Source organism: Chelonia mydas, chromosome 5 (assembly GCF_015237465.2).
Source record: "Chelonia mydas isolate rCheMyd1 chromosome 5, rCheMyd1.pri.v2, whole genome shotgun sequence".
NCBI classification, from domain to species: Eukaryota; Metazoa; Chordata; order Testudines; family Cheloniidae; genus Chelonia; species Chelonia mydas.
In genome coordinates this window covers 14485520-14498878 of record NC_051245.2, presented here as the reverse complement: position 1 = coordinate 14498878, position 13359 = coordinate 14485520, and the positions used below count along the sequence as shown (strand labels likewise).

Here is a 13359-nt window from a genome sequence, read left to right as displayed (position 1 = left end):
TAACTACATAAATGGTGTGAAAGCAAATACACTGTAGGTCAGCACACAGCATTTCATCCTCCCTGATATGTATCGAACCACTTGTGTTGCAAACATAGGGGGGAAACCCAAGTGTTTTAAGAAAACAAAGTCAAACTGAGCTCCTTGCATTTTCTTTTCAAAGTGAAATGGTGCTAGGAGAAAGTGTTGGCTTGACAGCTCTGAAGTCTTTACTCTTCTGTTTGTCCACAGAATGGCTGCAACATACATAACATCAGTATAAGCAAGCATTCTCTGTACTGCCCTACCAACATACCTCAACCATACAGTGGCCACCATATAGCCATCAAATGGCAACAACTTTCCATCACTCACTACCAACCTGAGTAGGATTTGAACCAGCAGTCAAGAAGGAAAAGACTGCATAGAGTTATCGGTCCCTTGAGCCAACCAGTCTGTGAAACCTAACAGGTCTCAATCTTCACTAGTTGGGCAAACAGACTGGGACAAGCAGGCTGGGAGGCGTGTATGAAATTTTAGCTGGTACGGACTTCGCTAGTGCTTTTTATGTAGCCTGTTGTAAAACTAAGCAAACATCTAGATGGGTTGATGTACCCCCTGGAAGACCTCTGTGTACCCTCAGGGGTACATGTACCCCTGGTTGAGAACCACTGCTCTGTGCCACCTCGAAGTACCGGCCCACCCCATTCCATGTCCCATCTCCAGCTGTGGCCATCTTTGATGTTTCAGAGGAAGGAGACAACAAAACAAAACAGAATACACTGCAGGGTGGGGAGGATCCCCTCCATAGCCCATAATCAGTGTCCTGAGCTATTCATTTTCCACTGAATGCATCCGATAAAGTGAGCTGTAGCTTATGCTCAAATAAATTTCTTAGTCTCCAAGGTGCCACAAGTACTCCTTTTCTTTTTGCGAATACAGACTAACATGGCTGCTACTCTGAAACCTGAGCTATTCAGTTACCCAGTTCTCTAGTTAAAGTTACATAGATCAATCGGTAAAACACTGTGCTCCATTTCAGTCACTCACTTCAATGCATATGTCCCTCCACACTTAAGATTTTTATTTCAAGTCAACTTTTTAAATAGATTTCAATCACAATTTAAAAGCCGTGGTATTCAGTTATGAAGTCTTGGCGAACTGAAGGACCAGTGAGGTAGTATATATGTAAGACTATACAAGGCAGTGTATATGGAAGCCTGTACAAGGCATAGCTGTGGACACTGAAAAGCTCTCAGTATGGTCCTGAAACTCAGTAATCAAAGAGGCTGGTTCTCAAATCCTGATGCAAAAGGTATTTTAAGATAGTTATAATTGCCGTCCCAGGGAACTATAATCAGCTTTAAACTTCAAGATCCCAGTGACCCAACACGTGGGTTTAAATAATCATTTGTACTCAAGTGGAGTTGGAATATTACTTCCAAAAATTAATGGACTAATTAACAGTGCTGATTGAAAGACAGAGTGATGAGAGCATTATAAATGCTTAGACGGATTAAGGAGAATTGATCAAACAGATCCTACACACATTATGGGACTAGACACGTTAGGGACTCTGTTCTCAAAATCCTGTGTGCACAAATGCAGGTGGACAAAATCTACATCAGTGGTGTGCCTAATGTGTGTGCAGTCACAGCACTTGTGCCCACATAACATAGTGATGGCACAAGCAAATGACCAGCTATGAGTCTGGCTAGTGAAGGAGAAATAGAGCTCAAGAATAGGTTTGCAGAGTTGGAAAATGAAGAAGGGGCTCAGCAGGTAGTCACCGAAGGTGGAAGGGCAAGGAAGAAGAGAAGAGCGGCTAGTCCTATAGGAAAAGGGGAAGAGTTAATGGAGACTACACCAAATATGAGCCCCAGGAGGATACAGGATGGGTTAAAGACGATTACAAGGGAGAATAGGAATTGCAGCCAGAGGGAACAGGGGATAGACTGGAGAATAGCAGCGTCACCAGGAAAAGGCAGGTCTATGCGATTTTTGTCTTTACCAGTATCTTTACTGAGAAGAATAGACAGGCCTGTAACCAGAGCTGATCCAGAGAATAGGAGGGTGTACTGTCTTCCAGGTGCTAAGATACAGGATGTAGACCTGAGGTTGAAAAGGATTCTAAAGGGAGCAGGAAAGAATCCCCTAATTATCCTTCATGTGGGAACAAATGATACGGCTAGATTCTCACTGGAAAGTATTAAGGGAGACTATGCTAGGCAGGGGGAAGACGCTTAAGGAAATCGAGGCTCAGGTGATCTTTAGTGGGATTCTGCCCGTTCCTAGAGAAGGGCAACAAAGGTGTGACAAGATTATGACTATCAACAGATAGCTTAGGCAGTGGTGCTATAAGGAGGGCTTTGGGATGTATGGCCTCTGGGAGGCATTCATGGACAGAGGACAGTTCTCTCGGGATGGACTTCATCTGAGTAGGGAAGGAAATATACTTCTAGGATGGAGGCTGGCACAACTGATTAAGAGAGCTTTAAACTAGGAATTTGGGGGAGATGGTTGGGAGATGTCCAGGTAATCTCCATGCCGGATTTTAGCTTTGAGAGGAAAGAAAACGAAGTAAGAGAGGATACAGCCGTGGGTAGGAGGAAGGGCAGTGTAGATATCAGTCTAATAGGGTTATACTGGCTGTAGAATGACTGTGCCTAATAGGGTACAGAATGTGAGTGAGGCCAAACAGCAAAAATTAAGACTTTTGTACACCTATGCGAGGAGCCTAGGTAACAAAATGGAGGAACTAGAGCTACTGGTGCAGGAAGTGAAACCAGATATTATAGGGATAACAGAAACATGGTGGAATAGTAGTCATGACTGGACTACAGGTATTGAAGGGTATGTGCTGTTTAGGAAAGACCGAAATAAAGGTAAAGGTGGTGGAGTAGCATTGTATATCAATGATGAGGTAGAATGTAAAGAAATAAGAAGCGATGAAATGGATAAGACAGAGTCCGTCTGGGCAAAAATTACATTGGGGAAGAAAACTACTAGAGCCTCCCCTGGGATAGTGCTTGGGGTGTGCTATAGACCACCGGGATCTAATTTGGATATGGATAGAGACCTCTTTAATGTTTTTAATGAAGTAAATACTAATGGAAACTGCATGATCATGGGAGACTAACTTCCCAGATATAGACTGGAGGACGAGTGCTAGTAATAATAATAGGGCTCAGATTTTCCTAGATGCAACAGCTGATGGATTCCTTCATCAAGTAGTTGCTGAACCGACTAGAGGGGATGCCATTTTAGATTTGGTTTTGGTGAGTAGTGAGGACCTCAGAAGAAATGGTTGTAGGGGACAACCTTGGTTCAAGTGATCATGAGCTAATTCAGTTCAAACTGAATGGAAGGATTAACAAAAATAAATCTGCAACTAGGGTTTTTGATTTCAAAAGGGCTGACTTTCAAAAATTAAGGAAATTAGTTAGGGAAGTGGATTGGGCTGAAGAATTTATGGATCTAAAGGTAGAGGAGGCCTGGGATTATTTTAAATCAAAGCTGCAGAAGCTATCAGAAGCCTGCATCACAAGAAAGGGGAAAAAATTCATAGGCAGGAGTTGTAGACCAAGCTGGATGAGCAAGCATCTCAAAGAGGTGATTAAGAAAAAGCAGAACGCATACAGGGAGTGGAAGAAGGGAGGGATCAGCAAGGAAAGCGACCTTATTGAGGTGAGAACATGTAGGGATAAAGTGAGACAGGCTAAAAGTCAAGTAGAGTTGGACCTTGCAAAGGGAATTAAAACCCATAGTAAAAGGTTCTATAGCCATATAAATAAGAAGAAAACAAAGAAAGAAGACGTGGGACCGCTAAACACTGAGGATGGAGTGGAGGTCAAGGATAATCTAGGCATGGCCCAATATCTAAACAAATACTTTGCCTCAGTCTTTAATAAGGCTAAAGAGGATCTTAGGGATAATGGTAGCATGACAAATGGGAATGAGGATATGGAGGTAGATATTACCATATCTGAGGTAGAAGAGAAACTCCAACAGCTTAATGGGACTAAATTGGGGGGCCCAGATAATCTTCATCCAAGAATATTAAAGGAATTGGCACATGAAATTGCAAGCCCATTAGCAAGACTTTTTAATGAATCTGTAAACTCAGGGGTTGTACCGTATGATTGGAGAATTGCTAACATAGTTCCTATTTTTAAGAAAGGGAAAAAAAGTGATCCGGGTAACTATAGGCCTGTCAGTTTGACATCTGTAGTATGCAAGGTCTTGGAAAAAATTTTGAAGGAGAAGGTAGTTAAGGACATTGAAGTCAATGGTAAATGGGACAAAATACAACATGGTTTTACAAAAGATAGATTGTGCCAAACCAACCTGAGCTCCTTCTTTGCGAAAGTAACAGATTTTTTAGACAAAGGAAACGCAGTGGATCTAATTTACCTAGATTTCTGTAAGGCATTTGATACCCTGCCACATGGGGAATTATTAGTTAAATTGGGTAAGATGGGGATCAATAGGAAAATTGAAAGGTGGATAAGGAATCGGTTAAAGGGGAGACTACAACGGGTCCTACTGAAAGGTGAACTGTCAGGCTGGAGGGAGGTTACCAGTGCAGTTCCTCAAGGATCGGTTTTGGGACTAATCTTATTTAATCTTTTTATTACTGACCTTGGCACAAAAAGTGGGAGTGTGCTAATAAAGTTTGCGGATGATACAAAGCTGGGAAGTATTGTCAATTTAGAGAAGGACAGGGATATCCTACAGGAGGATCTGGATGACCTTGTAAACTGGAGTAATAGTAATAAGATGAAATTTAATAGTGAGAAGTGTAAGGTCATGCATTTAGGGATTAACAACAAGAATTTTAGTTATAAGCTGGGGATGCATCAATTAGAAGTAACAGAGGAGGAAAAGGACCTTGGAGTATTGGTTGATCATAGGATGACTATGAGCCGCCAATGTGATATGGCCGTGAGAAAAGCTAATGCGGTCTTGGGATGCATCAGGTGAGGTGTTTCCAGTAGAGATAAGGAGGTTTTAGTACCGTTATACAAGGCACTGGTGAGACCTCACCTGGAATACTTGTGCAGTTCTGGTCTCCCATGTTTAAGAAGGATGAATTCAAACTGGAACAGGTACAGAGAAGGGCTACTAGGATGATCCGAGGAATGGAAAACTTGTCTTATGAAAGGAGACTCAAGGAGCTTGGCTTGTTTAGCCGAACTAAAAGAAGGTTGAGGGGAGATATGATTGCTCTCTATAAATATATCAGAGGGATAAATACCGGAGAGGGAGAGGAATTATTTAAGCTCAGTACCAATGTGGACACAAGAACAAATGGATATAAACCGACCACCAGGAAATTTAGACTAGAAATTAGACGAAGGTTTCTAACCATCAGAGGAGTGAAGTTTTGGAACAGCCTTCCAAGGGAAGCAGTGGGGGCAAAAGATCTATCTGGCTTTAAGATTAAACTCGATAAGTTTATGGAGGAGATGGTATGATGGGATAACATGGTTTTGGTAATTAAATATTCATGGTAAATAGGCCCAATGGCCTGTGATGGGATATTAGATGGGGTGGGATCTGAGTTACCCAGGAAAGAATTTTCTGTAGTATCTAGCTGGTGAATCTTGCTCATATGCTCAGGGTTTAGGTGATCGCCATATTTGGGGTCGGGAAGGAATTTTCCTCCAGGGCAGATTGGAAGAGGCCCTGGAGGTTTTTCGCCTTCTTCTGTAGCATGGGACATGGGTCACTTGCTGGAGGATTCTCTGCTCCTTTAAGTCTTTAAACCACGATTTGAGGACTTCAATAGCACAGACATAGGTGAGAGGTTTTTTGCAGGAGTGGTGGGTGATATTCTGTGGCCTGCGTTGTGCAGGAGGTCAGACTAGATGATCATAATGGTCCCTTCTGACCTAAATATCTATTAATCTATTTATGCCTGCAACTGCAGTAAATTCTCCCAAATAAATGAGACATTTAAATGCACACAAAGTGGGTTTTGAAAATCTGCCCATTTATGACACAAACTTTTTTATCATTCCTTCCCATCCATTCCTTTGCAAATCAATCTGAATACAGAATTATTTTTGTTACATTAGTATCAGGGTAGGTAATCAACATTTTTTAAAAAAATCAGATTTTTAAATTTAATTTAAATATAATTTTCCTTTAAAAATTTAGTATGAAATTATGATAATCTATGTCAAAGGCCAAAACTTACTATGATCTATTAAATCATTTAAATTAACTAAAATAATAATATTAAGCACTACATAAGAGTGGCCATACTAGGCAAGACCAGCGGTCCATCTAGCCCAGTACCCTGTCTTCCAACAGTGGCCAATGCCAGGTGCTTCAGAGGGAATGAACAGAACAGGGCAGTTATTGAGTCATCCAGCTCATATCATCCAGTCCCAGCTACTGGCAGTCAGAGGTTTAGAGACACCTGAACTATGGGGTTATGTCCCTAATGATCTTGGCTAATAGCCATGAATGGACCTATCCTCCATGAACTTATCTAATTCTTTTTTGAACTCAGTTCTATTTTTGGCCTTCACAACATGCCCTGGCAACCAGTTCCACAGGTTGACTGAGCATTGTGTGAAGAAATACTTCCTTTTGTTTGTTTAAAACCTGCTGCCTATTAATTTCATTGGGTGACGGCTGGTTATGTTGTTATGTGATGGGGAATATAACACTTCTCTACTCACTTTCTCCATACCATTCATGATTTTATAGGACTCTATCATATCCCCCCTAAGTCACCTCTTTTCTATAGAAGAACATAAGAACGGCCCTACTGGGTCAGACCAAAGGTCCATTTAGCCCTGTATCCTGTCTTCTGACAGTGGCCAATGCCAGGTGCCCCAGAGGGAATGAACAGAACAGGCAATCACCAAGTGATCCATCCCCTGCCACCCACAGGAAACAGAGGCAAGGGATACCATCCCCGCCTATCTTGGCTAATAGCCATTGATGGACCTATTCTAAGCTAAACTGTCGCAGTCTTTTTGATCTCTCCTCATATGGAAGATGTGCCATCCCCCTCATCATTTTAACTGCCCTTCTCTGTAATGTTTTCTAATTCTAAAACATCTTTTTTTGAGATGGAGGGGACCAGAATAGCTGCAGTATTCAAGGCTGGGCATACCATGGAGTTATATACTGGCATTATAATATTTATTTTCTTATTATCTGTCCCTTTCCTAATGATTCCCAACATTCTGCTAGCTTTTTTGACTGCTGCTGCATACTAAATAGATATTTTCAGAGAACTATCCATGATGACTCCAAAATCTCTTTCTTGAGTGGTAAAAACTAATTTAGACCCATCATTTTGTACGCACAGTTGGGATTATTTTTTCCAGGGTGCATTACTTTGCACTTATCAACACTGAATTTCATCTGCCATTTTGTTGCCCAGACACCCAGTTTTGTGAGATCCTTTTTTAACTCTTGTCAGTCAACTTTTGTCTTAATGATCTCAAGTAATTTTATATCGTCTGCAAACTTTGGCACCTCACAGTTCACCCCCTTTTCCAGATCACTTATGAATATGTCAAACAGCACTGGCCCTAGCATAGATCCTTTGGGGACCTCTCTAATGACCTCTCTCCACTGGGAAGCTGACCATTTATTCCTACCCTTTATTTCCTGTCTTTTAACCAGTTACTGATCCAGGAGAGGGCATACCCTTTTATCCCATGACTGCTTACTTTGCTTAAGAGCCTTTAGTGAGGGACCTTGTCAAAGGCTTTCTGAATGTCCAAGTACACTATATCCACTGGATCACCTTTCTCCACATGCTTGTTGACTGCCCTCAAAGAATTCTGATGGATTGGTGAGGCATGATTCCCCTCTACAACAGCCATGTTGACTTTTCCCCAACACACTGTGTTCATCTATGTGTCCGATCATTCTGTTCTTTGTAATAGTTTCAACCAATTTTTATGATATTGAAGTTAGGCTTACTGGCTTATAATTGCCAGGTTTGCCTCTGGAGCCCTTTTTTAAATATTGGCATCACATTAGCTATCCTCCAGTCATCTGGTACAGAGGCTGATTTAAGTGATAGGTTACATACCCCAGTTAGTAGTTCTGCAATTTCATATTTGAGTTTGTTCAGAACTCTTGGGTGAATAACATTTGGTCCTGGTGACCTATTACTGTTTTATCACTTTGTTGCAAAACCTCCTCTATTGACACCTCAGTCCCTCAGTTCTGTCACCTAAAAAGAATGGCTCAGGTATAGGAATCTGCCTCACATCCTCTGAAGTGAAGACCGATGCAAACAACTTGTTTAGCTTCTCCACAACAGCCTTGTTTGCTGCCACAGTTTTAAAGAAAGTCAAACCATTGAACTGGTAGAAGTCACTGGTTAAACACCTGGAACCAGTTTGTTGAAGTGCTAACCCAGCTATGACTGCCTTTTGCAGGTAAATAGAGAATATTTTTTTAAATTTCAGGTTATTCATCTAGTTCAGTGATTATATTTCATTCAAAGTTAAGAAATTGATTGGGTTTGGAAAACACAGGAAAGCTTGTTTTCCTCTTCTAATCTATGAATAAAAATTAGGTGTGAGGATGAGATCTACTAGTTCTAAAGACTGAAGGACATGGGGACCTGAAACAATCAGTTCAATTCACTAACTACAGATGATACTTCCTTTGTTTAATAAATCAGTTGGTTTAATGTATTCAGCAAATTTTAAAATGCTCTTTGTGCACTTTAATTGAATTACAATTTCCAGCCAAAGAGAGCTTGACACAAATCATGAGTAAAATCTAATAAATAAGAAATACACCATTCACCATTTTCTAACATAATATAAATGTAAAAATTAAGAATGTGAATAAACACATATTAAGCTACATAACTGCTTTCATAAATACATATAAATATAGTGTATCATGGTTAGCAAAAAGCAGTACCAAATTTAGCATCAAGGCTATATTTAGTTGGAAAATCAACTTTATTAATGGGTACCAATCAATGAGAATCAAACTTTCTTTAGGAAAATAACTGAAAAATACAAATGCAAAACAAGACTAAAATTGATTATTTAAATCAAGGTTCTCAGCTTGCTGATTTAAATCACTTAGATTTAATCACATAGAGTTCAATCAATCAATCAATCCTAATAAGTACCGCATATAAAATCACTGTACTTTCTATTACCATAAATAATGTAAACAATTGACTGAGCTTTGACCTTCCCAGTCACTTAAATACCAGGATTATCCTAGGTACCATGGTGAGTTCTATGTGCGTATCACCTGGCAAGGTTCCCATGGATAAGAGCCTTCATCACACTGCCTCACCAGTTGTACCTTGGCAGCACACAATCAGCTAACAGCGCTCACAGCTGCTGTAGGCCCCAAGACAGGAACTGAGCCTGAGACCAGAACTCTGTGCTGTGAGGTTTAGGCTAGTGGGTTGGTCGCATATTTTCACTTTTAATGGTGATCTGCAAAAATCTTTTTAAAACCATCTCTATAATATCCCAAAACTAAAGCACTCCCAGATTTCAAGCACAAATTAATTCCCTCTTCCTCTAGACTAAACTGACCAGCAGCAAACTTATTTTCCCACATTAAGGCATCCGATACTACTAAAAAGGCCTCTTCAAATGTAGACACCTGAGAGATGCATTCCAACCAGGCCTTTAGCAGTTAGGTCATACATTATGCAGACAGGTTAAGTATTTACACACACACACACACACACCCATGTCATTAAAAGAATAAGCCCATGGTTAACAGCAAGCCGAGCACATGATTGCAGCATTCCTCCATCGGCTTTCATCAAATACTATCAGTTTATACCTTGGTTGAATGACTGAACTGGCTGCTTCTCCCTTGGCTGTCAGACCTTGATCCAGACCCAGGCCTGGAGCCTGAACAAGGCTGGGATCCTGAACTCCCACTGCTGCTGTGATCCCACTCTTCCTAGAAACAACAAACAACTCGCTTTAGTCAAGTGCAACTTAATTCCTATCCTAATGAAAAATGCCAGTCTAATACACTAGAGGGTCGGTGTAGTCTAAATCTTGCAGGCATAGCATTAGGAGACAAGAATTTGTGGCTCTGCCACAAGTTTACTCTGTTGCCTTAGGTAAGTCACTTAATATCTTTGGACCAAATTCTGCCTTTATTTATACACTGTGCAACCCAACCAACTACAATGGGGTTGCGTGATGTTTGAATCCAGGCAGGATTTGGCCCTTCATACCTCAGTTTCCGCATCGATAAAACCAGGATAATGCTGCTTACATTCCTTATTGTCTTGAGGACTAATTAATGTTTATTCAGCAACATGATGTACTGCTTCAGTGCTAAGTTTCATTAATTACCAAAGAAAAAAAATATAAACTCATGTAGTGTATTTTCTTCTTTCTCTGCTTATTTCTTAGGCAGTCAGACATCAGCTGTCCACACACCTTGAAAATATCTAGGCTCCGCCCTCCCACTATACTGAATAACTGTCGCCATTTTCGTCTGTGAAACAATTGTTCCAAATGTGCTGTCTTTATCCTCGTTACACTTGCTATTATGTAAAAGAATCGGCAGGTTTCTGGGACTCTTGGGGGCAAGAGGCATCATATTCTAGTTTGCTAAACTGATTTGACCAGACATATTTACCCAAACAAGCCTGGAGGGGGATTTTTTTTCCAGGTGGTGGGAGAAGGGAAAAATATCTTTGGCAAGCTTGCGTCTTACAAGGCTTCGAAAGGTTTGCTTTGAAAAGCCCTTTGAAGTGGGAAAATATGCAAAAAAGATTATGTAGTGCAGCATGCTGACCTCCAGTAAGGATTTTTAGAAATTGGAAAACAAAGCGAGGCATTTGCTTTAGAAAAAAGATGTAAGAGCTAACATGTTAAAGAGGGCTTTTGACATCTCACAAGTACTAACTGGGGCTTCTCAAGTCTTAGGTCACTGACATCCTGTCATGAATTAAGAGACAGGACAGTCACCTTTACCGTTAAGAGCCAGCTGGACACACTACCAGAGTGTGCTCTATACTGCTGCTTATACACCAGGGTACAGGTTCCAGTCATTAACCTTAGGCAGTCAGCCCTGCTTGATACAGTCTTTAATATGGCACAACTATATCAATTAGGAGGGTGATTTTTTAGCAATGTAGTTATACCACCACAACCTCCAGTATGGATGCGGTCATCCTGGAATGCAGGCGTCTTACACTAGTCTAGCTTGTTTCCCTTCGTATACCGGAATAAGCAAATTTATACAAGTGTGCCCACACTAAATGACTATAGTTAAATGCATTACAACTTTGGCGTGTAGACAAGTCCTTGGTTTCCGAGCCTATTCTAACAAGGCCTTCATAGTCTGTGCCTGGAGAATATGTTTGTTCTTTATTCATTAAATAAACGGTACTTTGCTTAAATGCTAGTACAGTTTAGACTTGATTGCTGATGCTGGGAAAGAAGTGCTGACTGCCCACCCTGAGAGAAGCAGAAGGCTCAACCCTCAGAGGAGAAAATCAAACAAGTGAGATGAACCGGCCCTGAAGTCATAAGGAGATGGGTTAGGAGGAGCTGTGGTCTCTGCCCAGAGATGTTTCACCTATGACAGATGGGGATCTGTGCTGACATGGAGCGAGCCCTCTGACTTTCAAACACATTTAACCCCTTAGGTAACTAGATTCTTCCCATAAAAAGAAAAGGAGTCCTTGTGGCACCTTAGTATATGTACGTCACCTGGGACTTAGCTAATTTCTGTGGTTTGGAAGAAGGCCATTGGAAATGCTGCTGAGAAATAGTGAGGATGACACAAGGCACAGTCAGGTAGCCAAGCTAGGATGGAATAAAGACATTTATGGAGCCAACTACTGGGGTACAGCAAGGTGGCAGCTGTGTGAAGTGGTTAGGGAGTATGAGGCATGCAGACATCTACAGAACTGAGAAGAATCTCGTCAGTGGGAGGGTAAGCAGAAAAAGAAGCTGTGAGTAGAGCAGGGTGAATTTTTTCTACCAAAAACAGAGGATAGACGGGACTCTGTCTGTATGAACTGCAAGCTGGTCTCCATATTGAAAGAGATGTTTAAAGGACTAGAGACCCAATTATCAACCCTGCTTTGCATCAGAGAAGATGAAGACTTTCTGGATAGAAGCCTGCGTTTGGTACTGCAGGCACAGGATGCTGAAAAATCAGAGAGGGCAGTGCAGAATGGGGAAAAAAATTGGCAGAATGTGACCTCCAGAGGAAGAAAGAGGAGAACCCATGTATCCCCAATGCAGACAGAGGCAAGAAACCGTTTTCAGGCTCTCTGCACAGGTACTATGGTGAAGAATGGTTTGGAAGAGTCATCTGAGAAAAGGGACCAGAAGGAAACCCCACTGACCAGAAGGCACAGGATGCATTGTCCTAGGGATGGGGATTCCACGACCACCACTCCCAAGAGGAGGAGATGGGTGGTGGTGGTGGGGGACTCCCTCCTAAGGGGGACAGAGTCATCCATCTGCCATCCAGACCGGGAAACTCGAGAAGTTTGCTGCTTGCCTGGAGCTAGAATTCAGGATGTGACAGAGTGTCTGCCGAGACTGATCAAGCCCTCAGACCACTACCTCTTCCTACTTCTCCATGTGGGCACCAATGATACTGCCAAGAATGACACTGTGTGCGTCACTGCAGGGAAGAAGGATAAAGGAGTTTGAGGTGCAAGTCGTGTTCTCGTCTATCCTCCCCAGGTAGGGACCATCAAATTGTGGAGGTAAATGCATGGTTGTGCAGGTGGTGTTGGAGAGGGGGCTTTGGATTCTTCGACCATGGGATGTTGTTCCAGGAAGAAGCATTGCTAGGAAGAGATGGGATCCACCTAACGAAGAGAGGGAAGAACATCTTCACAGGCAGACTTGCTAACCTAGTGAGGAGGGCTTTAAACTAGGTTCGCTGGGGGATGGAGACCTAAGCCCTGAGGTAAGTGGGATACCAAGAGGAAACACAAGGAGGAGGGTGCAACAGGGAAGGCCTCCTGATTCATACTGAGAAAGTAGGGCAATCGGCTAGGTATCTTAGATGCCTGTGCACAAATGCAAGAAGCTTGGGAAACAAGCAGGAAGAATTGGAAGTCCTGGCAATGTCAAGAAATTGTGATGTGATTGGAATAACAGAGACTTGGTGGGGTAACTCACATGACTGGAGCACTGTCATGGATGGGTATAAACTGTTCAGGAAGGACAGGCAGGGGAGAAAAGGTGGAGGAGTTGCACTGTATGTAAGAGAGCAGTATGATTGCTCAGGCTTCCAGTATGAAACTGGAGAAAAGCCTGTTGAGAGTCTTTGGGTTAAGTTTAGAGGCGAGAGCAACAAGGGTGATGTCGTGGTGGGTGTCTGCTATAGACCACCAGACCAGGAGGATGAGGTAGATGAGGCTTT

At 41.9% G+C, this 13359-nt stretch overlaps 1 protein-coding gene across 9 annotated transcripts in view; it reads right to left on the bottom strand.

Annotated features, from left to right (window-relative positions):
* Window positions 1-13359, bottom strand: part of CTIF (cap binding complex dependent translation initiation factor) — a 334688-nt gene that overhangs the window by 213676 nt on the left and 107653 nt on the right. For 5 of the 9 annotated variants that reach the window (XM_037902488.2, XM_037902490.2, XM_037902492.2 and 2 more), the window contains one exon: window positions 9787-9909. The exons of the other annotated variants lie outside the window; for them this stretch is intronic. In XM_037902488.2, the coding sequence (XP_037758416.1) occupies window positions 9787-9909 (123 nt within the window). The remainder of the gene's footprint in view (window positions 1-9786; window positions 9910-13359) is intronic. 9 annotated transcript variants of the gene reach the window in all.